This window comes from Crotalus tigris, unplaced genomic scaffold, assembly GCF_016545835.1.
Source record: "Crotalus tigris isolate CLP2741 ecotype Arizona unplaced genomic scaffold, ASM1654583v1 scf7180000024362.2655971311:6658466, whole genome shotgun sequence".
Classification (NCBI taxonomy): Eukaryota; Metazoa; Chordata; class Lepidosauria; order Squamata; family Viperidae; genus Crotalus; species Crotalus tigris.
This window is the reverse complement of record NW_024100530.1, coordinates 2,116,662-2,141,463: the sequence shown is the minus strand read 5'-3', so window position 1 is coordinate 2,141,463 and position 24,802 is coordinate 2,116,662. Positions and strand designations below refer to the sequence as shown.

The 24,802-nt window shown below is 40.4% G+C and overlaps 3 protein-coding genes across 3 annotated transcripts in view; 1 reads left to right on the top strand and 2 right to left on the bottom strand.

The window, feature by feature from the left end:
- The window catches only part of LOC120300897 (E3 ubiquitin-protein ligase RNF182-like), a 22,672-nt gene extending 13,705 nt beyond the window's left edge, over positions 1-8,967 (bottom strand). Inside the window, exon 1 of the mRNA XM_039327437.1 lies at positions 8,947-8,967. The gene's annotated coding sequence lies outside the window, so the exon portion shown is untranslated. The remainder of the gene's footprint in view (positions 1-8,946) is intronic.
- SLC7A9 (solute carrier family 7 member 9) lies at positions 4,646-24,802 on the top strand. Its single transcript, XM_039327435.1, has 13 exons — positions 4,646-5,165; positions 7,070-7,210; positions 10,054-10,201; positions 11,538-11,780; positions 12,577-12,702; positions 13,387-13,486; positions 14,212-14,256; positions 15,252-15,375; positions 16,177-16,280; positions 18,603-18,699; positions 20,027-20,176; positions 21,990-22,164; positions 23,520-24,802. Exons 2-13 carry the CDS (start codon positions 7,112-7,114, stop codon positions 23,582-23,584), a joined length of 1,476 nt encoding a protein of 491 aa, XP_039183369.1. The 5' UTR covers positions 4,646-5,165; positions 7,070-7,111; the 3' UTR covers positions 23,585-24,802.
- TDRD12 (tudor domain containing 12) overlaps positions 5,210-24,802 on the bottom strand; it is a 48,849-nt gene continuing 29,256 nt past the window's right edge. Inside the window, exon 32 of the mRNA XM_039327430.1 lies at positions 5,210-5,293. Coding sequence (XP_039183364.1) covers positions 5,244-5,293 — 50 coding nt within the window. The 3' untranslated portion in view covers positions 5,210-5,243. The remainder of the gene's footprint in view (positions 5,294-24,802) is intronic.

The window sequence follows — 24,802 nt, the reverse complement described above, 5'->3', positions numbered from 1 at the left end:
AAATATTCCCCCTATAATCATACCGACATTTTAAATTATGGTCATTTTAAATTGAGGGCCTCCCCAAGTTTTATTTTTATTTATTTATTAAATGTATGTGTCGCCCAGCTGATCTGTGCCACTGAGTTGCCCATTTCTATTCTTGGAAGATCTTTGATGTTGAAAAAAAAACTACAAGTTCAGACTGATAAGAAGGAAGGGATTCTGCTTATCTCCACAGTGGATGCTGTATTATTATTATTTTCTTCCTTCTTTTCCTAGTTAATGATCTGTAGGACTCTCCTTGGATCTTGCAAAGTTTCTTAGAAATGTCTGGGGAGGCGCTTGACGAAAGCAAAGATGCCTTTGAATGCAGATTAAAACACAAGTTTGTTAAGCGCTTTTAAAAGTTCTAAATATTTAGCAAGGCAAGGTTATTTTTCAGAAGCCATCCAGACGCAGGAAGATGACATAGGCTAGGGCGTTCTCCAGTTCCCTGGCCTGGATTTTAAATTTCTATCAGTATTATCTAACAAAGAGTCTAGTTAACAGATTTGTCATTCCCAGGATCCTCTTTCAAAGATTGGTGTTAACTTGGCCATCTTCCAGGTCCTTAGAAAAAGGGATGATCTGAGAGATCAGTTATGTATTTCAGTTAATAGCTCAGCAATTTCACATGTTAGCCCCAGAAGAACATTCCAGGGGCTACTGCTAGGAAAACCAAACAAAACCAACTTTTGGAGATGCAAAGGAATTTTCTAGGAATTGTAGGTACCTATTGGTTTCTCTGGAGTTTCCAAATCTCCGTTCACTCTCCTTGCAAGCTTTATGGCTTGTTTGAACCAGGAATCACCCCCAGCAATATAGCTGCATTATTTGCACAAGTGCCTTAGAATCTATGTAAGAAACTGCCTTATAGTGTGTATTCAATCGTTTGGCTACCTGGCTGGCAAATGATCTAAATTTTGAACTCTGGGTAAAGGTCTGGGTGCACAGCCAGGCTCTAATAGCAAGGCGGTCACTGCTTATCACTATCCCTATCCTAAGCACAACATTTGCAAACTCCATGTTTACATTTTCATATGGAAACATAAAACACTTGATAAGCATATTCTCACTACATCGTGTATGAAACTGTGCTGATTACAGGTCTTTAACTTAACCATTTGTTTACTGACAAATGACACTGAAAAAAGTGACTTTTCACACTTAAAATCATTGCAGCATCCCCATAGTCACATGATCAAAATTTGGAAACTGGTTCATATTTACGATGTTTGCAGTGTCTCGAGGTCACGTGATCACCTTTTGCAACCATCTGGCACACAAAGTCAGTTGCTTCACTATATTTAATTCTTCTGAGTTTCTGAACCGTAAATCTGAACCTTGAAGGAACTACAGTCAGATCTTTATTTGAAATTGTATTAGGTTTAATTGACTTGTTGTCAATATTTCTCTAACAGGAGATCTTTGCCATTTGTGCTATGGCACCATCCCTGTTCGCAGTATTTCACAAAGCCCCAGAAAGAATGCAATCATCTGGAAGAAGCTTATCATCTAAGGACTTAGCCAGAGGAAACAATAAGGCTATCATTTAAAGTGTGATTTGTTTGCAAACTTACTTAACTGAAAGTTCAGGAAGTCACAACAGTTGGTTAGTTGAGCATATCATGTAATCACAGACCCCCAAGGGTGGACACAATTCCCAAACCTATCCCTTTGCGCCTTGCCTGCTATTCTATCCCCAGGAGAGCCCTCTTAGCTGCAATTCATGAAAGTTGATGACTTTAAGGAGAATCTTTGAAGCTCAGGATTGAAATGAAAGGGCTTTGATGCTCTCTGAGCTTGGTTGTTTTCTTGCAGGCCTTTCATTACCCAAACTAGGTGACATCATTAGTGCTAGTAAGCAATGGGGTTCGCAAAAGAGACAATCAACAAGCCACAAAGGGAACAAAAAGATCAAAACACCTCCCCACCAGCAGTCAGCACCCAGATGAGCATAGGTTAACTCCAAGATTAACCTCAGACCAACAATCAAGAAGTAAACAATGCCCCTGCCAAGGAACTGCCAAACAAGCTAACAGTAAACAGCCTAACCAAAACACCTCTAAAAACACCCCCACCAACACTGACAGGGCAAGAATATAAAATGAGATCCAACCTCATTGCCTACTAACACTGATGACGTTACCTAGTTTGGTAATGAAATGTCTGCAAGAAAACAATCAAGCTCAGAGAACTCCAAGAAGCCCTCATTTAATACAATTTGTTAGAAAAAGGTTCTGCCAGGCTCCTTCTCGATCTATCGGGATCACAGTTGAGAGGTAGTTTGAGTAGGGCGACAAAAGAAAAAAAAGAGGAATTCTGAATTAGATTTGGCATTGTTTTATAAATATTTCCCCCAATTCTCTCCAATCCAGGAGAACAAAGCAACTTTAAAAAGCTAGACCTGCCCACATGCTCTGTAGCCACTTCTACTTGGCTTCATTTCAGGCTGTTTCTCAAAATGCGACTTCCGCTACTACGTTAGTGCCCATTTTTGCATTAGATCGTTTCAAAGATGCATGTCAAGGATCTTCCAAGTAAATCAGCGATGACTTAAGGTATTGTGTGATTCTGGCCAATTGTGGCTTAGTTGACAGCACTGTTGCTCAGTGGTCAATTAACTAGCATGGTGTTTCTCAACCGTGGAGATTTAAGCTGCATAGACTTCAAGTCCCAGAATGGCTGGCTGAGGAATTCTGGGACCTAAAGTCTACGCAGCTTAAAGTTGGAAAAATTGAGAAACACTGACCCCCCCCAGGCCAATGATTACATTAATCACAGAGGATTCACTTGCTTAATTAATCTGGAGCACATTTTTACTTGATTAAAGGTATTTTTAAATAACTAATCTAAGCAATTAGGTTATGGTGGTAGCTAGTTCAGACTTCTTCACCTCTTCTCTTGAGAAAATAAATGGGGGGGGGGAAAGAGAGAGGAAAAAACAGCTGGCAAAAAAAAAAGTTGCATGCCATTTGAGAAGCAGATCTGATGCTTGGAAGATGCCAAGTGAATCCCTAAGTCTTGATGTGCGCGTTTCAAATTAAAGCACATCCGCAAGCTGCTTCCACTGATTGACCACAGGGAGAAACCCCTGCAAGGATTTTGGCTCATTTGCCTAAAGGAGTAAATTACATCTTTTTTGTGTTCTTTTGAAAACCCAGTGACAAATGAGGGGGGAAACGGTAGCAATTAGCAAGGCTGGAGTCTCAAATGGGAAAGAACAGCGGGGGTTTCGTTTTCCCTTCAGGCATAATTAAAAATGCTCTAGGCATTAAAAGGTAATGTGACCTGAATTTGCATAATGACAGAATGCTTAATTACAACCCCATCTCAAATCCGACAGTGAACTTCAGCAAATACTTGACGGTGCAAGTACACACATAAGTTTCTCTTCTATCTCATTAGCCTTAACCAATTCAGCTTCTACTTACTTTGAGAGAAAACTAACCTGCCTTCGTCTGTTTTCCAGCTACTTTCTAGTCTGCATCAAGTCAAGACCGTAGGGATTGTAACTTGATTTAAGTATCTAGCACAGGGGTTTGCCAACCTTGGCAATTTTAAGATCCCTGGACTTCAACTCTCAGAATTCCCCAGCCAACATTGAAGTCCACAAGTCTTAAAGCTGCCAAGGTCGAACACCCCTGATCCAGCAGATCTAAGGAGGCTGAACCTCTTCTCCATGATGACTCTGAAGCCACAACACCTGTTACTTGAGAAAGCAAATCCAGTAGAAACCTCTGAACAGGTCTTTTCATCTATTGCATATTTCAGGCCCTGAAAGAATGATCTGTGATTCTCAACAAGAGAGGGTCAATCTATTCTCCAAAGCACCTCAAGGTAGGAGAAGAAGCAACAGATGAAAACTAATCAAGAAGAGAAGCAACCTAGACCTAAGGAGAAATTTCCTGACGGTTAGAACAATTAACCAATGGAACAACCTGCTTCCAGAAGCAGTGAATGCTCCAACACTGGAAGTTTTTAAGAAGAGACTGGACAGCCATTTGTCCGAAATGGTATAAGGCCTCCTGCTTGAGCAGGGGGTTGGACTAGAAGACCTCCAAGGTCCCTTCTGCTCTGTTCTATTCCAAGATTGTACTGACACACCATCATTTGCAGGTTGTCTTGTGGCTTTTAACTGGAACACTCAGCAAGATACTAGTTTGATTCAATGGCATCTAGGTGGAACTGGAATGAAGGTGAACAATGATTTACTAGGCAGATAATGGCTTCTATTATCATGATGAGCAACAGTGTTAGAAAGAAATATTGCCCAGGGCACACCTATCTTGGAATCTTGAACTTTTTTTCTCATTAACCGGAGAGCATCAAGTGCTTACAAGTAAATAATAGTTCTAGGTGAATTTCTTGTGAAACAAAAGGCAATATACAAATAGAAGAAATAACAAAAGAACAAACATATGTAGAAATTAAGCAGTAATTCATTCTTGCAAACCCTACCTAGTCGGCAGATAACTGACTATAAATAAGAGCAATAACCTGATTGTGCTATTTTTAAATACCTTGCCTTGGGTGAATTCAGGGCTCTAAAAAAAGGGAGAGCAATAAAGATATTCAGAATGTAACTCTGTACGGTACTTTTCTTTTTGTGAGAATCAGTTGAAACAGGCGCTAACAACTCTCCAAGAGGATTTTGCAAAAGCTTGGGGGCTGGGGGAGATACCACTGGCATTTAACAGGAGTTACAACCATGGAAAACCAGCTTTATCTCTCCACCAAAGAGAAGCTGCATGTCTGTTTGTTTTCTCTAAGGAGCCAGCATGACTTTGAAGTTTTATACAGTCGTGGCAACCTGCAATTTGCTGGCGTCTTGAGTGGTGCACGTTCCATTTGCACACCTCCTTCTCTTTCTTCTTCTTTGTTAATCCACCCAACACACTCACATGCACACATTGTTCGACATGAATTAATTGGGCCCTTAATGCCTTTTGCAAGCACCCTGGTTTAATTATTATCTTTTTTTATAACCTCTGGGCTTAAGTAGCCACTGCAATTTCCCACTCTCCTGTTTTTCAGCCGTGGGTATTCCTGATTCTGATTTGCAAGGAAGAGCAACTGAGAAAGAAGGGAACAAACACCTGTGGAAGGACTCTTTGGATGACACAGGCACAAGACCGACCACAGTAAGTGACATTCTTAGCTCCCTGCTAATGGACAGGGGATTAGTTATGAGCTGTCCTCAACAGTCCGCCGAATTGTGATCAAAGGCTTTTGAGCTCAAAGCTATTTTTCTTTAAAATAGACTTATTACCTGTAAAAAGAAATTAAGATTTATTAGGATTGTCATGGGACTTTGTGGTTAAATTTCTACCTGCCATTCAGAGGGTCGGAGAACTTCAACCCTCTGAACACTTGTTCAGGAATAAGAATCATGCAACAAATGCATCTTCTAGTTAGTAGATAGGCGGAATACAGATAGTCCTTGACTTACAACCATAACCGAGCCCAACATTTATGTTGCTAAGCGAGACAGTCGCTAACTGAATTTTGCCCTATTTTACGACCTTGCTTGTTTTGGATTTAGCTCTAAAAAGTTGCTTTGAACTGTGAATGTTGAAGCTCTCAGTGTTCATTAAAGCAGCTATGTACATTTCCAGGAGCAACAAAGGATTCTGAAAGCAGATCTGGATGCTTTAATGAATTGCCAAAGGTGCCCACTATTTTTCAAGTATGGTTGTTTCCATTGTGAGTGTTCAAGTGTGGTCATTTATATTCTGAGACAAGAGATTCCCAGTTAATCCTGATTGTATTGACTGTGGTGGGATACAAATGTAAAAAAGAAAGAAATTTCCCGGATTATATTCTATGGCATTGCTAATATAGTAAGAAAGCATATATATTAATGTGACTAAAGTGGAGGAAATAAGGAGAACTTAGGGGGAAAAAAGGAAAAAAGATCCAAATAATGTAAAATTAGTTCTGTCCTTAGGCTTGTAATTGAATCTTGGCCATCTAGGAACAAACTGTTCCATCTTCTCATCTCTGGAATATAAAGACATTTTTTAAAAGGGTATATGTGTTGAATTCATTCCTTAACACGAGGAGTATCCATTTCCTTCCATCTATGTAAAATAATTCTCTTCGCTGAGCCCCAGCTTAGATAAAGCCAAAGTGCTTCATAAAATGTCACATTCCTTTCTAAAATGTGGATTATGACATTTGACATTTCAATGCTTGTGACTTCTGGTCCCTGCTGAATAGAACAGATTTTTTTCAAAACAACTATGAGTTGTTGTTTTTTTAGAAAGCATGCCATACAGATTAAAACATAAAACCCCCCATAAAATTTACAACATAAAAAACAAACAAACGACAAATTAAAATAATCAGGTGAATGCTTTCTAGTAAATTATCCAATAAACAGCGTCCATGAGCAGTAATAAACCGTTTCATGGCAAACTTCCTTCTCATCTGATAGGATATTTTTCTATAAGTAATGCCTTGTCCTCAAGAAGAAAACAGCAACATGCAAATTCCAAAGTTCAGATGGTTCAAGGATGGTGACCTTACTTACGTGTGGAATTGTGGTTACACGATTCACATTACTGAAACATCTTTCCTGAAGCACATTGAAGTAATACATTAGGGTAAAAGCAGATCAGTTTTTGCCAGACAATTTTCTGATGTAAACATTAAGAGACTGAGATTAACTACCGTAATATTTGTGGTTTTGTTTTATTGTGATCTTCCATTCTTTGCTCCTGTTTGTTAGCCAGCTTAGCAGGTACTGTAATGCAGGAAAAAAAGAGAAAAGAACAGGGCTCTATTTTACTGGGTTTTAATACAGGGAGTCCTCAACTGACGACCACAATTGAGCTCCAAAATTTGGATCCTTGTGAATTTGGAGTTTGCAACTGCTGTACTCCATCCACCCGCTGGTAATTACGTAGTTTTCATCATGTAACTAGGCTGTTTGTCTTCATTTGATTAAAATCAAAGGACTGGAGGGAGCAAACTAATTATAATGTAGCATCTAGATAACATTTGGCATCAATGTAATTATTGTTAACTTTTGTGTTGCTTGCAGAGATTGCTGATATTAGCAGGTTTGTCAACCCTAAGAAAGCTGATGGAGAACGTAAGACACAGGAAACAAAGTTCAAACCAGGCTCTCGATGACCTGTCTGTTACAAGCAAGAAACCTAAATCCATGAACTTACAGAAAGAGGCAAGATTTGTATCATGTATTCTTTTAAAGTAATTTACAGATCCAAGTTCAATTTTTCTCCTTGGTTGCAACACCGTAGGTACAATATCTCCTTTATTGATTTTTGCAGACAATAGCACAATGCTGTTCTTATTATCTTCCATATCAATGAGAGATTCCAGGTACAGCATTTTCCCACCTGAGGTTCAAATTGGACCAAATAAAAACCCAACAACAACAGGAGAAGCTTAACATCTTCCCATGAGGTCTGGTTCCTGGCAAATAGATGGGGAAGAAATGGAGGTAGTGACAGATTTTATTTTTCTGGGCTCAAAGATCACCTCAGGTGGGGACTGCAGCCAAGAAATTAAAAGACGCTTGCTCTTGGGGAGGAAAGCTATGGCAAATCTAGACAGCATACTAAAAAACAGAGACATTACCCTGCCAACAAAAGTGCGTATAGTCCAGGCCATGGTTTTCCCAGTTGCAATGTATGGATGTGAAAGTTGGACCATAAGAAAGGCTGAGCGCCAAAAAATTGAGGCCTTTGAACTATGGTGCTGGAGAAGACTCTTGCGAGTCCCTTGGACTGCAAGGCGTTCAAACCGGTCAGTCCTAGAGGAAATCAACCCTGATTGTTCTTTAGAAGGCCAGATCCTGAAGTTGAAACTCAGATACTTTGGCCATCTAAGGAAAAGGAAGGACTCACTGGAGAAGGGCCTAATGCTGGGAAAGATTGAGGGCAAGAGAAGAAGGGGACGACAGAGAATGAGATGGCTGGATGGAGTCCCTGAAGCAGTAGGTGTGAACTTAAATGGACTCCAGAAGATGGTAGAGGACAGGAAGGCCTGGAGGAACGTTGTCCATGGGGTCGCGATGGGTCGGACACGACTTCGCAATTAACAACAACAACAACAACATGAGGTCTGGTACAGAAGGAGGAGGCAAGCAAAGAGCAGCCATTAGAGTGATCACAAGAGCTTTGCTGAGTTACACCATATAGGCGCATCCACTAGTCATAGTGTCTGGGTCATCCATATGGATTCTGAAAGGTGACAACCCTTTTCCACTTTTGTTAAGCCTCGTTGGGAGGACACCCAAACAATATCTTCTTTCTCCTTGCCTGTAATGCCAGCATTTGATTCACATCATACATGAAGCAAGAAATCATACATTATCAGGCGAACATTCCATTTCTATAGGGCCAAAAGAGCAAGCCAAGCACCCCCCCCCCAGTCTCCGTGTTAACACGTTAATTAGTAGGAAGGTGGTGGCTGAATAGGTTACCAAAGTTCACAAGAACTTTTTAAAATCTTCTGCTGTCAGGAATGTTGGGTTAATGTTTGCATGGTGGCCCAAGCTGTTAATTTGTATTGTTGACAGGGACAGGAGTCTGATTTATGCATGAGTTTTCTCCGTCTAATTATTTGGTGGGTTTGGGTATCAGAAAAAGGTAGATAAAGCACAGGGCATTGGTTACATCACATTCCTTATCCACAAAAGAAAGTGGCTTGGTTTTGCCAAGAATCGAAACAATACATTTCACATAAATAGTTGGTCCAAGGAAAGATAGGGAAAGAACTGATCTACTTTACCAGCAGAAACAAATTTGGTTGAAGGTAAATTAGCTAACCGCATATTTGCTCCTTGAAATATGGAATGAATTTGCTTTTCTTTTTGAACACTTAGAGAATCTTAATTATATGTCAGAAGGCCAAAAATCTTCTGGAGAAGATTCCTTCAGAATTCCCACTTACTGTTTCTGATGATTGGGAACCCATCCAGATATACCAACACATCTAGAACAAAAGAGATTAGAAAAGCAGTTTTAGAACCATTTAGTTCAAAGTAGATAAAGAGTCCTACTAAATTAGGCCAAAGATAGACCTAACAGAAGCATTTTCTTTCCAAACAAGCCAATGAAATGCTTTCCGACCACTTCTAGGTACAGCAGCCATTATTATCTATGAATGCTCAATGTATGGGATGCTTTAATTCAGATTGATGCACTGAGCAGGAACTTGGGTTGACCTCTTACAACTGGCCAAGTCTCATTAGTCATTCCTCTCCCAAACAAAGCTAGATGTAAAGTGGAGGAAAAGAATGAAGTTCTCCATTACCAAAGCCACCCCTGAAACATGGCGATGCAGGAACCTGCCTCTCAAACATCGATTGGATGTTATATCCAAGCCACACCCACTCTTCCTGCCTGACCAGTGAGAAAGAGTCATTGATCTTAAGAAACCTCACTGGTCCTCCTCTGGTATAAAGGCTTATGAGATACCCAACAGACTCGGAGGAAATGGTTGTTAAAGCTATACTGTATCCCCCAAAGTGGGATCTTTGTTTTCAATTAATTTGCAGGCAGATACAATACTAAAGCATTACAATGGAGTTAGCGGATGGATTAGCGTGATTGGTGACAATATCTGTACAAAACCCTCTGTATTCTACTATGCCTGATCCCCAATGATTGGCTGAAGTCAAAATGAGCTTTCCAGATTGAAAAGTTCTTATGTTTGGAACCCAGGTGAGTCTTTGGAAATCAAGTTGACTTCCACAATGCCACTTGGAGTTCCTTGTGGTAGGAATGAAGGCCAGAGAGAAACAGCAGCACAGACTAACCATCTTGTTTATTATTGTCTCTTGTATTGCACTGTACTGTAATCAAAAGTTGCAAGTGTGTAAGATTCACAGAGATGCCTAGAGAAAAATAATGGTTATTCCTCGTTTTTTCCCCCATCTGACTATTGCTTTACTACCCCTGCAGGTCCACTTCTGACAATATCATATAAACAATGCTTGGCTAACCAAACTGTCTCAAATTTAGTTGCTTCCTTTCTTCCCCACCCCTCCCTTTTTAGGTGGGTCTAATCAGTGGAATATGTGTCATCGTCGGCACTGTGATCGGGTCTGGAATTTTTATTTCTCCAAAGTCTGTTCTGATTAATGTTGGAGCGATTGGACCTTGCTTGATTATCTGGGCGGCCTGTGGAGTGTTGGCCACCTTAGGTAAACTGTTTCTCGTGCTCTCCATTTCTTTCTGTACAGAATCATTTCTAGCCAGAGGGCTCACTAACAGCTCCAAGAGACTTCTAGTCTTTCAGCTCTTTTTCCCACTTTTACAATTTATTTGCTATATGGACAAAGAATAAGATTAGCAGCAATCATCTCTACATGTTTCTTCTTCTTCTTCTTCTTGATCATGGTTTGAATTGTTTACAAAAAAAACCCCAAGCCAGTAGCCAAAAAAAAAAAAAAAAAAAAAAAAATGAGATAAGTAAATTGTGGAGATCTTGCCAGGATACTTGAAAAATCTGGATTAATTCTCAACCCATTCATTTATTATTTCCACAAATCCAGCTCTGGATATTATATTGGGTCCTCCTGAATTTTTCCCACAGGATAATGTTGACAAAGACAATTTTGGGAAATTTCAAGTTACACATATTTTGTATAGCTAAAATGGCTACTAATTCTAAGAGACATGTTTAACAGTAAGGAGGAAAATTAAAATGACAGTATACAGTTTGATTTTTTTTAAGAATACAGCATATATTTAGGGATATATATGTATGTATGTATGTATGTATGTAAGTCTTTGGTTGTTCGGGTTTTCTCCCGCGTAAAATTGGAAGTGTCTTGGCGATGTTTCGACGAAGTCCCATTCGTCATCTTCAGGCTGGTGTTTTCAGCTTCGTGCTGCTCGAAGCACGAAGCTGAAAACACCAGCCTGAAGATGACGAATGGGACTTCGTCGAAACGTTGCCAAGAGACTTCCAATTTTACGCGGGAGAAAACCCAAACAACCAAAGACCTACATACAAACACCCGCGAAAACTAAGAAAGCCAAGCCAAGCTTCCTTTTCACACCCTATTTTCCGTTGCTGTTGTGATGGAATACAAATTTGACATTTGCCCTCCCACCTTCACGAACTGGCTGATGGGTTACGGAAAGATGGCTTATCACACTAACCTATTTGATCCCTCTTTTGGTGTCTGTTTCTCTGCTGTAAGTCTTGCTCCGCTCAGTCAAGAGAGAGCTGCTTACTTCTGGTGGTGGGGTGCAATGGTTACAGTGGCAGAGTTAGCAATGGGGAAATTTCTGCTGACATTCTGCTCATCATCTGCAGGGTATGGTGGCCATGAGGGTACAGTTGAAATTCCATCTGTTGATCATGTGTCTCACATGCGTGGGAAAAGGTACATTGGCCCCATTGTGGAGCCAAATGTACTTTGTTGGCCACCCAGGATTTCTTGAATATGTGGAAAGCTATGTAAACGTGATCCATAAATAAATAAAACTTCCCGTTCTGCCTCGGTATTAATGGTGAAATTCCACTTTCAGGGGCCCTTTGCTTCGCTGAACTAGGCACAACGATAACCAAATCGGGAGCAGAATATCCTTACCTGTTGGAAGCCTTTGGGTCCATTCCAGCCTTCTTGTTTTCCTGGTCTAGTCTCATGGTCATCAAGCCCAGCGCCTTCGCCATTATCTGCCTCACTTTCGCCGAGTATGTGTCGGCTCCATTTTACCCGGGATGTGAGCCTCCCGTGGCGGTCATTAAGTGCCTGGCTACAGCAGCCATTGGTGAGTCTTTGGCTTTAAGGGAGGGAAAACAAGTTAGGGATGGAAGCAGAGGTAGATCTGGAAGAGAATGGAAGACACACATACCCCCCCCCCGGCGCGCCTGTGTTATCCATCTGAAAAGAGATTACAGCATTCTTGATCAGGGGTGCTCAACCTTGGCAACTTTAAGACTTAAGGCACCAAGCTAGAAAGCAGGGGGCGGTGAGTTCAAATCTCGCCTTAGCTATAAAGCCAGCTTGACTTTGGCCAGTCATTCTTTCTCGTAGCCCAATCCACCTCACAAGGTTATTGTTGTGGTGAAAATAGGAGGATGGTTGTGTTGGCTATGTTCTTCACCTTGAGTTATTTGTAAAAAGGATAAAGATGGGATAAATAAATAAATGTCATTTAGGTTGATTTCCCATCCTAGTGAAGAAAATCGATGAACAAAGGGATGGGTTGGGAGACGTGCTGTTGTCAAGACACGCTGTAATGAAATCGTTTTACCTTTCTGTCCTCTTTACAATTACAAATTGGTGGGCGTGTCTGGAAAGATCTGAACACCGTTCTTTTCTTCCTTAAAGAATATTTTGTGGTTAGAAAAACAAATGTAGAAGAATGATGGCAAAACTTGGGAAGGTTTTAACGCAAGATGATGTTGACGTCTGGACCCTCCATAAAAGGCGACAAACAAAACAGAGCGATTGTACAATTCATGCCTTCTCTGTCCGCATCTACCTTTTCAAGCTGGGGCTAAGAACTAAAAGCAAGGAAAAAGCCAATGTTTTAAACGATTTTATCATCCTTTGTCTTGCAGTGGCCATTACAGTCTTGAATTCACTGAGTGTGAAATGGGCAAGCTATGTTCAGAACATTTTAACTGCTACGAAAATGGTGATTGTCATAATTATCATTGTAAGTGGCATCGTTCTCCTGGCCAAAGGTATGTTGTTGTACGTTATAACCCTTTAAATGGTCAACAACCAAACTGAGTAGGTCTTCACAATGCAGGATTTCAAGCTAGCCTGCCCATAGGGAATTTTTGGAGTAGAAATCCACTAGATCTGGGGAATGCTACATGGAAATGATCCCCTGAATGACCTCCTCTTGTTTGTGGGGGTCATTCAGGGGATAGCAGTATTCCAGTATTCAAATACTGGAATACTGCTATCAGGGCACCCCTAGTTCTAAACTAGCCATACCCATCTCCTGCAACCGTTCTTCATATTGTGGATGCTCCATCACTGGATGTTTTCAAGAAGAGACTGGACAGCCACTTGTCTCAAATTGTACAGGGTCTCCTACTTGAGCAGGGGGTTGGACTAGAAGACCTCAAGGTCCCTTCCAACTCTATTCTGATTGATTGAAAAAGGCTGATCTAGACCTTGCACCACATGCAAAGACTGGATTTATAGTCTAGTCTGGTCTGGTCTAATCTAGTCTTGTATACAGGTGGTTCTCAGCTTATGCCTATAATGAAGCCTATCAATTACAGTTGCTCAGTCTAAAGAATGCCTACGTGGCATCTTGATGGCATCATCAAGAGACTTGATGATTTGTTCGTTAGAAAATTTTCTAGGGCCACCTACTGCATACATATTTATACAGGATTTGTTTTGTTTTTCAGGAAACACAAAAAATTTTAACAATTCTTTTGACAGTTCCTCAATTTCTGTGGGTGGCATAAGCCTGGCATTCTACAGTGGACTCTGGGCCTATGATGGATGGTAACTTATTGATATTTTTCTAATTTCCGATTAAATCATTCCCACCGGTAGATCCTTTTGAAGCATGACACTTGAAAACAACAGCAGTTGAACTCATTTTACATATTTTGATGTTTCGCAGAGATGAACAATAAAGCTGAAACTTTCTTCTCCTTTAGCCAGACTTGAGCACAAGTAGCTACAGAATTTCAAACTTCAGCTGGAATGGCTGCTATTTTAGATGGCTTCTAAAAAAAAGCTTTAGAAGATGAGCAAAGAAGACCTTTTGGTCTTGAAGGCAGGCACAGAGGGCTAGTTCTCCTTGCATTGTTGCTAAACCACAATTCTCAGTGTCCCAAGATCAGTGAGGTGAAATATTAGGAGTTGCAGTTCAGCCCCATGTGGTGGGCCACATAAGTCCTCAACTTACGATCAGAAAATTTGTCATTAAATAAAGCAGTCATTAAGTGGGGTATCACTTGACCGAACCTGATTTTATGACCTTTTTTTGGACACAGATGTTGTTAAGTGCGTAAGGCCACCTTTTGCAATTGACTAATGGCGAATTTGCGAATGCCAATGATGTTCAGGTGGTGCTCCAGTTGTTTTGGGATGATGATGATGATTACTTAACTTTATAGTCTGATGTAGTTTATTAACTCCCATCAGATTCAGTAGACGTTTCCTTCTGCATACCTAGGATTGCAGTTTGGACAGAGTAACTATTGATATTTCTTTTCTTCCAGGAATCAACTTAATTATATCACAGAAGAGCTTAAAAATCCTTACAGGTAAGGTAGAGAATCTAAAAATGGACATTTTCACTATGCAAGGTCCTGCTTTCAAATTATAGCAATAGCAATGGCACTTAGACTTATATACTGCTTTACAGTGCTTTACAGTGCTCTCTAAGTGGTTTGCAGAATCAGTGTATTGCCTCCAATAATTTGGGTCCTCATGTTACTGACTTCAGAAGGATGGAAGGCGGAATCAACCTTGAGCCGGTCAAATAAGTTGCATGTCATGTAGGGCAGCTATAAACTTTGAAGAAATAATTAAATACAATGTGGGCCACATAGTCTGTGTCACAATTCTGTGGTCCAACCTCTTTATCATTACAATAAATCTGCATACTCTGAATCAGAGCAATGGTTAGAATTTAGTTTTGCAGGCAAACTCTGCCCATAGCGTAGAGTTCAGTCCTGAATGGCTCAAGGTTGACTCAGCCTTCCATCCTTCCGAAGTTAGTAAAATGAGGACCCAGATTGTTGGGGGGGGGGCAATGTGCTAACACTGTAAACTAGTTAGAGAGTGCTATAAAGCACTGTGAAGTGGTATATAAGTGCTATTGCTGTTGCTATTGCTATCTGCAAGAATCTGAGGACTGCCTCAAGGGGCTTGATGTATCTTTTGAATTGGGTAAACCCAACTTCCTGATTTGGAGTTACTTTTAATGAAAAGTAATTAATAAATAGATTAATAACGCAACCCACAAAGATCAGAAAAACCTAAGCAGGAAGATGGTATGTCTGGATAATAAATAATCAATAACATTTGAGTGTATGAAAACGTGAAATAGAAACACCTTTTCTAAAATAGCAATATTTGAGCATCCTCTAAGGACAAACTTTATCAAAATCACTGAGCAGTGCAGAACATTATCTATAAACCAAGTTCCTTTTCTTTATAAATATTTTTTGTTCAGCTGCAAATATGTGGAGATATAATGAACTACCAAGTTTAAATGTACATATGTATTAATGCCATATATTTTCACATTGTTTAGAAATCTACCATTGTCTATAATAATTGGAATCCCCCTGGTCGCGGTGTGTTATGTTTTGATCAATGTTTCTTATTTCACCGTCATGACAGCCACAGAACTGTTACAGTCTCAAGCGGTGGCAGTGGTGCGTATCATACGGAATTGCTTGGACACAAATTTGTCGTCTTCGTAGCTATCTGTTGTGTAGCCGTGATTCTTTTCGGGGGGGGGGGATACAAAATGCCACACATTTAAACTGAACTGTGTGAATTCTCCAAAAAATAAATCTTTTGGATGGACAAATTTGATCCAACTCACTGGATAATTTATATCCAAGGGCTACGCTTGGATATGTTTGGTCCTCCAAATCATCTGGAGAACCTCTCCAGCAGATGATTATGAAGTGGCTGTCTGGGGGTAATGCTTTAGTACAGATAGTCCTCGACTTACAACAGATCATTTAGTGACCATTCAAAGTTGCAACAGCCCTAGAAAAGGTGGCTTATGTCCATTTTTCACATTTACAACCATTGCAGCAACCTCGTGATCATGTGATCAAAATTCAGACGCTTGGAAACTGACTCATCTTTATGACGGTTGCAGTGCCCCGGGGTCATGGGATGCCCTTTTGTGACCTTCTGACATGCAAAGCCAATGGGGAAGCCAGATTCACTTAACAACCGTGTTACTAACTTAACAACAGCAGTGATTCATTTAACAGCGAGAAAGGTGGCAAAATGGGGCAAAACTAACAACTGTCTTCAGTTGTGGCCTAAGTTGAAGACTTCTTGTAAAGACACCTATGGACCTCACTGGAAAAAAAAGACACCCCTGTTCACAGGATTATACAGATTGAGGGGTGCATTTATGGTATCCCTTTTTCTGCAACCAGCTTTGTGAGCTTCTCGTTTTAAAAGGTGTTTTTTTTTCCCTTCCATCTCCGCAGACATTTGGGGACCGGGTCCTTTACCCCACTTCTTGGATTGTTCCTCTCTTTGTGGCATTTTCAGCCCTCGGGGCAGCTAATGGGACTTGCTTCACCTCTGGCAGGTAAACCTCAGAACAGTCTGGTAGGATGTTTTAAGAGTCTAGTTGCTGTATCTTTCATGACAAATAAACATCCCCCTATTTGGCTAGAAATACATGCTATTGCTTCAAAGGCACTAAATATGGTGTCAAAACAGTCTGCACAAGCTAATTCACTCTGTCATCAAGCGAGGCCTTTGAAAAGATGAAGAGCTGTAATTTACAAGGTAACATCTAAAGAGGTTGAATTTGAGATATTCCTGGCTTTTCTCCAGTCTGGATATATTTCATTCGTCAGTGCTGCTTTTTAAAACTCCGCAGCCCTGATCCAAACAAGACACAAGAACTATTTTCTATCAGACCGACACTGAAATCTCATCAGGATGGAAAATTGGGTCTTTGGTGATTTTTCTGTAGCAAGTGAGGAGAGAATTGTGAGGGGGGGTCAGGTAGTAAAGCTACAGACAAATTTCATGGTTAATTAGCAGTTCTTGTTTCCCAATGGAGCGGTTCTGTGCTTCTGAGTGTCTTCTTTAATTCTTGCCATCGTTTTTAAGACACGGAAATTGCTATTGCAGCATTTTCTTAAAGAATTGTGCAAATTTAATGGTCCGAAGGAGGATTTTTGCAACATCAGTTCAAACCTCTCCAATTCTCCTGTAAAAGGGATGTGGTACATTAGGATCACTGAATAGATAGATAGATAGATAGATAGATAGATAGATAGTCTTTTATGTTTTGTTCGGTTCCTATGGGAAAATTCGGGGAGAGAATATCAGCAAAAGAAGCTTAAATCTGACCTTTTCCACTCTCATTTATTATAGCATAGGCTAGAGAGGGAGATCCAGTTGGGTGTAATGGTTAAAGCACCAGGCTAGAAACCAAAAGATTTTGAGTTATAGTCCCACCTTGGGTAGAAAGCCAGCTGAGTGACTTCGGCACAGACATTTTCTTTCAGCCCTAAAAAGGAAGCAGTGGCCAAAAAAAAAAAAAAAAAAAAAAAAAAATCCTTCAAAATCTTGCCAAGAAAACTGCAGGGACTTGTCTAGATAGTTGCCAAGAGTCCACATTGACTTGAAGGAATCAAATCAAATAAAAAATGGTCTTTAACGCATTGGAGAGGCGGAATGCATTCCATATCTTGACACTGTCAAGTGCTTTGATCAACTAAATGCCATTTTTCTTTTCCTGACTCCAAATCTTAATGTTGCGTACCATGAAAAATCCAAGCGTTCTGAGAATCGCCGTGTGTTTCAAAATGCTGCACTGACTGTTTTTTGTTCTTTCTGAGCATCGAGAGATATATAGAAGAGAACATTTTGTTCAGCTCGGGCGAGCTTTTCTTACTTTTCTGTATCAAGCAACACTGCTCCAAAAAAAGTGTTGTTTTTTTTTTTGTACAAAACTGTTGACATTAGAACAGATTCATCTTTGAGGCAACTGAATAGCCTTTTGTCCAAAATACAGGCTGTCTTCGACTTTCAACAGTTCATTTAGTGACCATTCAAACTTGCAACGGCACTGAAAAAAAGAGACTTGTAACTTTTTCACACTTACGACCGTTACAGCACCCCGCATGGTCACAAGATCAAACTTCAGACCCTTGGCAACTGACTCATATTTATGACGGTTGCAGTGTCCCCGGGGTCACGTGATCCTGTTTTGCGACCTTCAAAGTCAATGGGAAAGCCAGATTCACTTAACAACCGTGTTACTAGTTAATCCCTGCAGTATGTGTAAAAAAAAATTCTACTTTCGGTGCCGGCAGCAACGTTACTAGCCTCACTGCAAAAGTGTAACAAAAGGAAGGCTGTTGGGGCAGTGATATATTTGCCTCCCATTTCAGGGAGTGAGAAAACCAATAACTGGGAAAAGCCACTGATGTTTTAGACGCAGGATTCTTTCCCTTTTATTATTCAGTCTTGAACAAAATTAGCATTTCTCCTTGCTCATTTTTGTTCCAGTTTATTAATAATTTACAATGCTAGGTTTTAGCGGTTTTTAAAATGTCCCCTTTGATACCAGCATTACTTCCGAAATAAAACTTTGCTTCTGCTGCTGCCTGATATAAACTATAATCCTGTTTATCCGAAGCAACTATCCTGTGGTGGGAAAAGCATGATTTAAAAAAAATTTCTATTTCTTGTTATTAACTTAACAGATGCAATCTTTCATTTAACAACTGTGGCAAGGGAAGTCGTAAAATGGGGCAAACTCACTTAAACGTTTCACTTAGCGACATAAATTTTGTGATCGTAACCCAAGGATTACCTGTATCTGCGTTTGGTTGTTTTCTTGCAGACGTTTCATTAACAAACTAGATAACATCATGTTTTGCTTTTCTAGACTTGCTTATGTAGCAGGGCGGGAAGGACACATGTTAAAGATTCTATCTTACATCAGTGTTAAACGTTTAACGCCGGCACCCTCTGTTATATTTTATGTAAGTATTAGCAAAATAAGAATTTCCAGCTTCAAACAAAAATCTACAAAATTTAGCTCTATAATTTAATTTTAGTAGAACAACAGAATAAGAGTTGGAAGGGACATTGGAGGTCTTCATCTAGACCAACCCCGTGCTCAGGCAGGAAACTCTAGTCTATACCATTTCAGACAAATGTTTTTAGAGGATACTTGAAATCTCGCAGTATTTCTTATTTATATTAATTCTTATTCTTCTATTTGTTTCTCTAATGATCTTGTATTAAGAAAAAGCTGCATGTTGGAAATCAGGGCAGTGATGGCGAACCTTTTAGAGCAGTGGTTCTCAACCTATGGGTCGGGACCCCATTTGGGGTCGAACGACCATTTCACAGGGGTCGCCAAACAAGGCTGTCTGCCATTTTTTTCCCCATTTCTTTGGCCACGCCCCTGGCATCCGGTGATGTATAAGTGGTTGGGGGTCATCACAACATGGGGAACTGTATTATGGGGTCGCGGCATTAGAAAGGTTGAGAACTACTGTTTTAGAGACTGAGTGCCCAAACTGCAACCTAAAACCCACTTATGCATCGTCGGGTGCCAGGTGGGTGTGGCCCATTAGGTGGGTGTGGCCCATTGGGTGGGCATGGCTGTGGTGGTAACGGCAGACTGGGTGGGACTAAAAAGTTCAATCGATCAGTTCCAACTTTGCAAGATTTTTTTTTCCCGCGAGAAGTTGAAATTTAGTGATTGATTGAACCTTTTTTTCTTTTGCACACGGCGGTGGAGGCCTAAAGCGAAAAGGTTTTATAAAACCCAGCTGAAGGCCTAGGACTGGGGCGACGGTGCGCGTGCCCACAGAGAGGGCTCTGAGTGCCGCCTCTGGCACCCGTGCCATAAGGTCGCCACCACTGAGTTAGGGAATCTTCATCTTTAATAACTGAATTGTGTCAGTTACAGCTGATGTTTTCTTGAAAATCACATACAGGCAGTTCTCAAGTTACAATAGTTCATTTAGTGACCGTTCAAACTAAAAAAGGCACCGAAAAAAGTGACTTATGACCGTTTTATACTTATGACCATTACAGCGTCCCCATGGTCACGTGATTCACATTTGGATGCTTGACAACTGACTCGCATTTATGCAGTGTCCCAGGAGTCACGTGATCCCCTTTTGTGACTTCTGACAAGCAAAGTCAATGGCGAAACCAGATTCGCTTAACAACGGTGTTACTAATTTAAGAACTGCAACGATTCACTAAACAAGTGTGATGAGAAAAGTCGTAAAACGGGGCAAAACTGACAACTCCTTCCTGTTACATGCCATTTTGTTTTTCTTCTATTCTCAGGGTATAATAGCATTTTTTTACGTCATCCCAGGAGACATCAACACCCTCATTAACTACTTCAGCTTTGCAGTCTGGTTCTTCTATGGCCTCACCGTATTGGGACTGATTATTATGCGCTTTACAAGAAAAGATCTGAAAAGGCCTATCAGAGTAAGTATCTACCCAGGAAAGTATCATCCTGGAATTAAGGAGAAAGTCTTTCATTGGGCAGCCATTTCTTGCCTCCCAGTGCAAGTAGAGATGGAAAATTTGAAAATTTGTTATTGGATTACAATTTCCTTACCGCCTCACCCAACAAGAAGGGATCCTGGGGTGGGTGGGTTAGGGTTGTTTTTTTGCTTTTTGTAAAAATATTTAAAAATTTTCAATAAAAAAAAAGAAGGGATCCTGAAAGCTGTCCTTCAGCAACATCTGGAGGATCATACACTTTTCAATCTAGCTTACCAGCAGAGCACTGAGAAAACCACACAGGCATCTTCCAGCTTTGGAGAACTGGCGGTGTGGCTTCACAAGTGCTCGCTTGCTCGGTTTTGCGGTTCTTATATTTCAGGGGTGGTTCCTATATTTTAGGGGCTGTTTTGCGGTTCCTATATTTTGTGGTTTTTTGCGGTTCCTATATTTTAGGGGCTGCCACAAAGAAGTAGGGGTCAACGTATTCTCCAAATGATGCTCCATCATTGGAGGCTTTTAAGAAGAGACTGGAAAGCCACTTGTGTGGAATGGTATAGAGTTTCCTGCTTGAGTAGCTGGTTGGACTAGAAGGCCTTTAAGGTCCCTTCCAACTCTTTATTCTTTTATTATTCTGATCTCAACTGCCCACCAAAAGCATCCCTTTTGCTAATCAAGTGCAGTTCAACACTTCAACATATGTTTCTGTCCAGGGGAAAAAACTATTTTTCCTGATAACTTTGCTGAAAGTGGATATTTGAAACATGTGATAAATATGACCGTCAACAAAGAAATACCTGGGCAAATTTTCTAGCTTTGTGCCTTGCAAATGAATACCTGGGATAGGCTTACTCATGCCCTGAGCCATAAATAAATACTATGGCTAGCCAGAGTAAGCAGAGAGGTAATATTAGAAGTATTAGGTTGAATGTATTGTGCTTTTTTAAAATTAAGCCAGCTATCCGATTTGTTTCTCCTTTACAGCGATAGCTTGTTGGAAATTTATAAACTACTCTCTTTAAGCACTGTTGGTTTCCCAACATCCTTGTTGGGAATCTGAGCTGATGGGCACTGGGTATTTTCTCAATATTTTAACTAAAGAACGTATATGGGCTTGAATTCCTATGCTCCCTTCTTCATATGAGAAGTCTATTAATGCTGAGACAAGTTCTTGGGTTCTCCCAATTCTGAAAGTGAAGTCGATCACGCCCTCCGCAACTGATAACTGGAGCTATCAGTTTGACTGAAAGCAAAACATTGCCAGGATAAACACAGATAGGACCAGGCAACTGGCAGATATGGGTTGCCTAGGCAAATTACATTCAAACGGAACAAATTGCCGCATGTTGATGGTGTAAACCTGGGGTTCCCAACTGGGGGTACTCGCACCCCCTGAAGCTGCGAGACCATATTCCAGGGGGTACGAAAACTTGAGTTTTCAAAATTATAATCTATATGCAGGGCTTTTTTGATCATAGAACACCCGGCACCTTTTTCGGATGGAACCTTGTAGTGTAGGCAAGGCGGGTTGTATGACATGTGTGAGTTCTGGAACCTTTTTTTTAATTACAAAAAAAGCACTGCGTATATGCATAGTTCATTGCCATTATTTCAAACTTTTGTAAGGGGTGCGAGAATAAACCAGAAGCGTTCTAGAGATGAGGGGGTGAAGAAAAGGTTGGGAGCTGCTGGTGTAAACAGACCATTTTCAGTATCTTCAGCTAGAACTGAGAGGATTATTTAGCTTTGCCAGTTACATCCCATTATCTAACAGTATATTTGCTCTCTCCTGCAGATACCACTCATCATCCCTATTTTTGTGGTGCTAGTGGCCATCGTTCTGGTCTTGGCACCTATTATAAGTGAACCTGAGTTGGCATATTTGTACTGTGCCCTATTTATTCTTAGCGGACTTATCTTTTACTTTCTTTTCATCCACTATAAGTTTGGCTGGGCTCAAAAAATCTCAGGTAAGCGCATGGATAGTGAATTTCCATCTAAAAAGGGGTAGAGTTTTCCCTAAAAAACCCCGTTTAGCCCATTTTCCTGCTCCAAAGAAGCAGGAGAATGAATGCAGTCCTTAATGAACGCAGTTCATTAAAAGAGGTTATAGGATTGAATGGAATTGAGCAAAGCCATCAACAAAGCAAGGAAAGTTAAATCAGCTAAGTTAAAACCTCCTAAGAATGGAGGCTTTATAAATAGCCTCACTGAACTTTATTGCAAATGGAAGCCACTGGAGAATCATTAGCAAGTCTGCTAAGTTCTGAAATCCAAATAAAAGTGGACTTCACATTTAATTGCCAGCTCATTTTCTTTCCCTGAAACATCCTTTATACACTGATATTACCTAGTCTGGTTTTCAAACCATCTGTAGGAAAACAACCAAGCTGAGAGATCACCAAAGACTCATTTCAACCTTCAGCTACAACTATTCTCCTTTATTGGTACATTTTTTATTGATACAAGCACAGAAGTCTTTAAAAAAAAAAAGCATGGTAGAAAACTTAATTCAACACTTTTATAATCTCTTTCCTAGAATAGAAAAAAGTATCTGAGATTCTGACTTCTTCCTTCAGAATATTTCTGAAGGCTTTTCTTATTTTTAAACCGGTGGCACTTGTGGGTATCCAAGTATATATAAAATGCTTGTCTTATCAGAATGGAATTTGCAAAGTTAGATATGTGATAGGATAAAGTCCAATTTGTTATCTTTTTGATAATGACAATGTTTTGATAACGACAGCCTCCTAAAGTGTTCCTTCACATGTTATCAAAGATCAAGAATCCTTGTCCCTCAAATACTAGGCAAGGATATATCTTTAAACTTTTGATGGTTAGTTACTATGCTAAGAAGTGACGACTTAAAATCTCACTCTTTTAAAATGGCTCAAATTGGGACTTAACTTTGCTACATTAAAAAGCTTTGCTAAATTATAAAACACGTCATGGGATTAAACTTCAGTGGAACAAACTGCTTTTTACATAATGGGATAATTTTATGGGGTGGGTGGCCAGTGATTCTGAACTGACTTTCTGCTATTTCTGGGACCAACGGATAGCGAAGTTGGGAAGAAAATTATGTTGAGTTATAGTTTAAGATGAGCTCAATTGACCCCAGTATTTACTCTCTGCTAACTTCATAGCAATATACTGTTAATGTAGAATGCTGAGGACACAAGGATTTGTGACGAGATCTCTAAATTGATCTTGTTAGCGTCACCACCAGGCTCATGCAGCCAACCTCGATTTGAAACTTCTCCAGAAAAGGGAAAATATTAAAGTAATGGAATACCTATAACTCTGATAACCTCTGTTATTTCAGAGCCCATCACCATGTATCTTCAGATGTTGCTGGAAGTTGTTCCACCAGAAGAAGCTAGTGAATGAAAAAAAGATCCGATTTTTCCTTCTGAAACCGACAGAAACAAGATCCTTAAACTAGCTCAATTTTGCCAAGCAAAATTGAGCGCGGGTGCTTTACGGAGTATGTGGGAGACAGCGAAGATCTTACAAAGATTTTTTTTTCATATTTACTTACCGAGGAAGGAGGACATTTTTTTTTTTTTGCATCCATTGTGATTTAAAGATTTATAGCCAAGCATGGGGAAAAAATCAAGAAAGAGGGACTTTCCGCTGCTAAATTCAAAATGAAAAGCATTTAACAACTGAGAATGACCCTTTGGGCAGCCTCCTAGGACAGTGTGTCTGAGCCACCCATCACCCAACACAGAAGAGACCAACTCCTGCATTAGATAGGCCAGAGAGCCATATCCAAATGGCAGGGAGACGCAAAAAAGTTGGTCTGTTTACCTCTAAGAGCTGAGGAAGTTAACCAGTCTGTCCTTGGCCTCAGGAGGTGAGACAGTGCAATGCTTTCTCTGTACTTAAAGCATTTGGCAAGATCAATGGATGGGATATTGGCCTGGCATGAGCTCTAAGCCTCATAGTCTAGACAGGAATTTTCTACACTTTTCCTCCTCTGAGTCTATGTTTTCATTCCTGTGGAGCTTTAACTATGAGGTTGATGCAGAGTGTTAACAACCTTCTGGACTGTACAACGTTGGATGTTTAAGAAGCAAGGAGGACAACCGCATCGCGCCCCAAAATCTAATTGCCAAGATACAATCGGAAGATAACAAAGGTGTCTGTAGCATTTTAAAAGACTGGTGAGATTTATTACTGCAATCCTTAAAACCGGTTACTCCCCCAAATATACAGGACAGCATCGTTTTCCTTTTAGAAAATACCAAGTATGGGAGAAACCAGGACCATATCAGAGTTGGGAGACCACAGACTTTTTACCAGTACTGAATATTAAGTTTTTGAAAATTATTCAGAGGCTTTTTATAAAAATGTGAGAACTTTCAGAACTGTTTCCTAAAGGTTGCTGTTTCAATATTAGCCTCTAGGACAGTGATGGCGAACCTTTTAGAGACCGAGTGCCCCAAAACCACCCCCACCTTCGCTCTGCCCTCCCCGCTGGGCCACCCACCACCTCCACAGCCCGCCACAGATCACCCAGGCAGCCCAGCAGCACCATGGTAGCCATGCCCTTCACCCATGCCCCGCAGCATCATCTGCGTGCGATGGGGCGCAAGGGCAGTC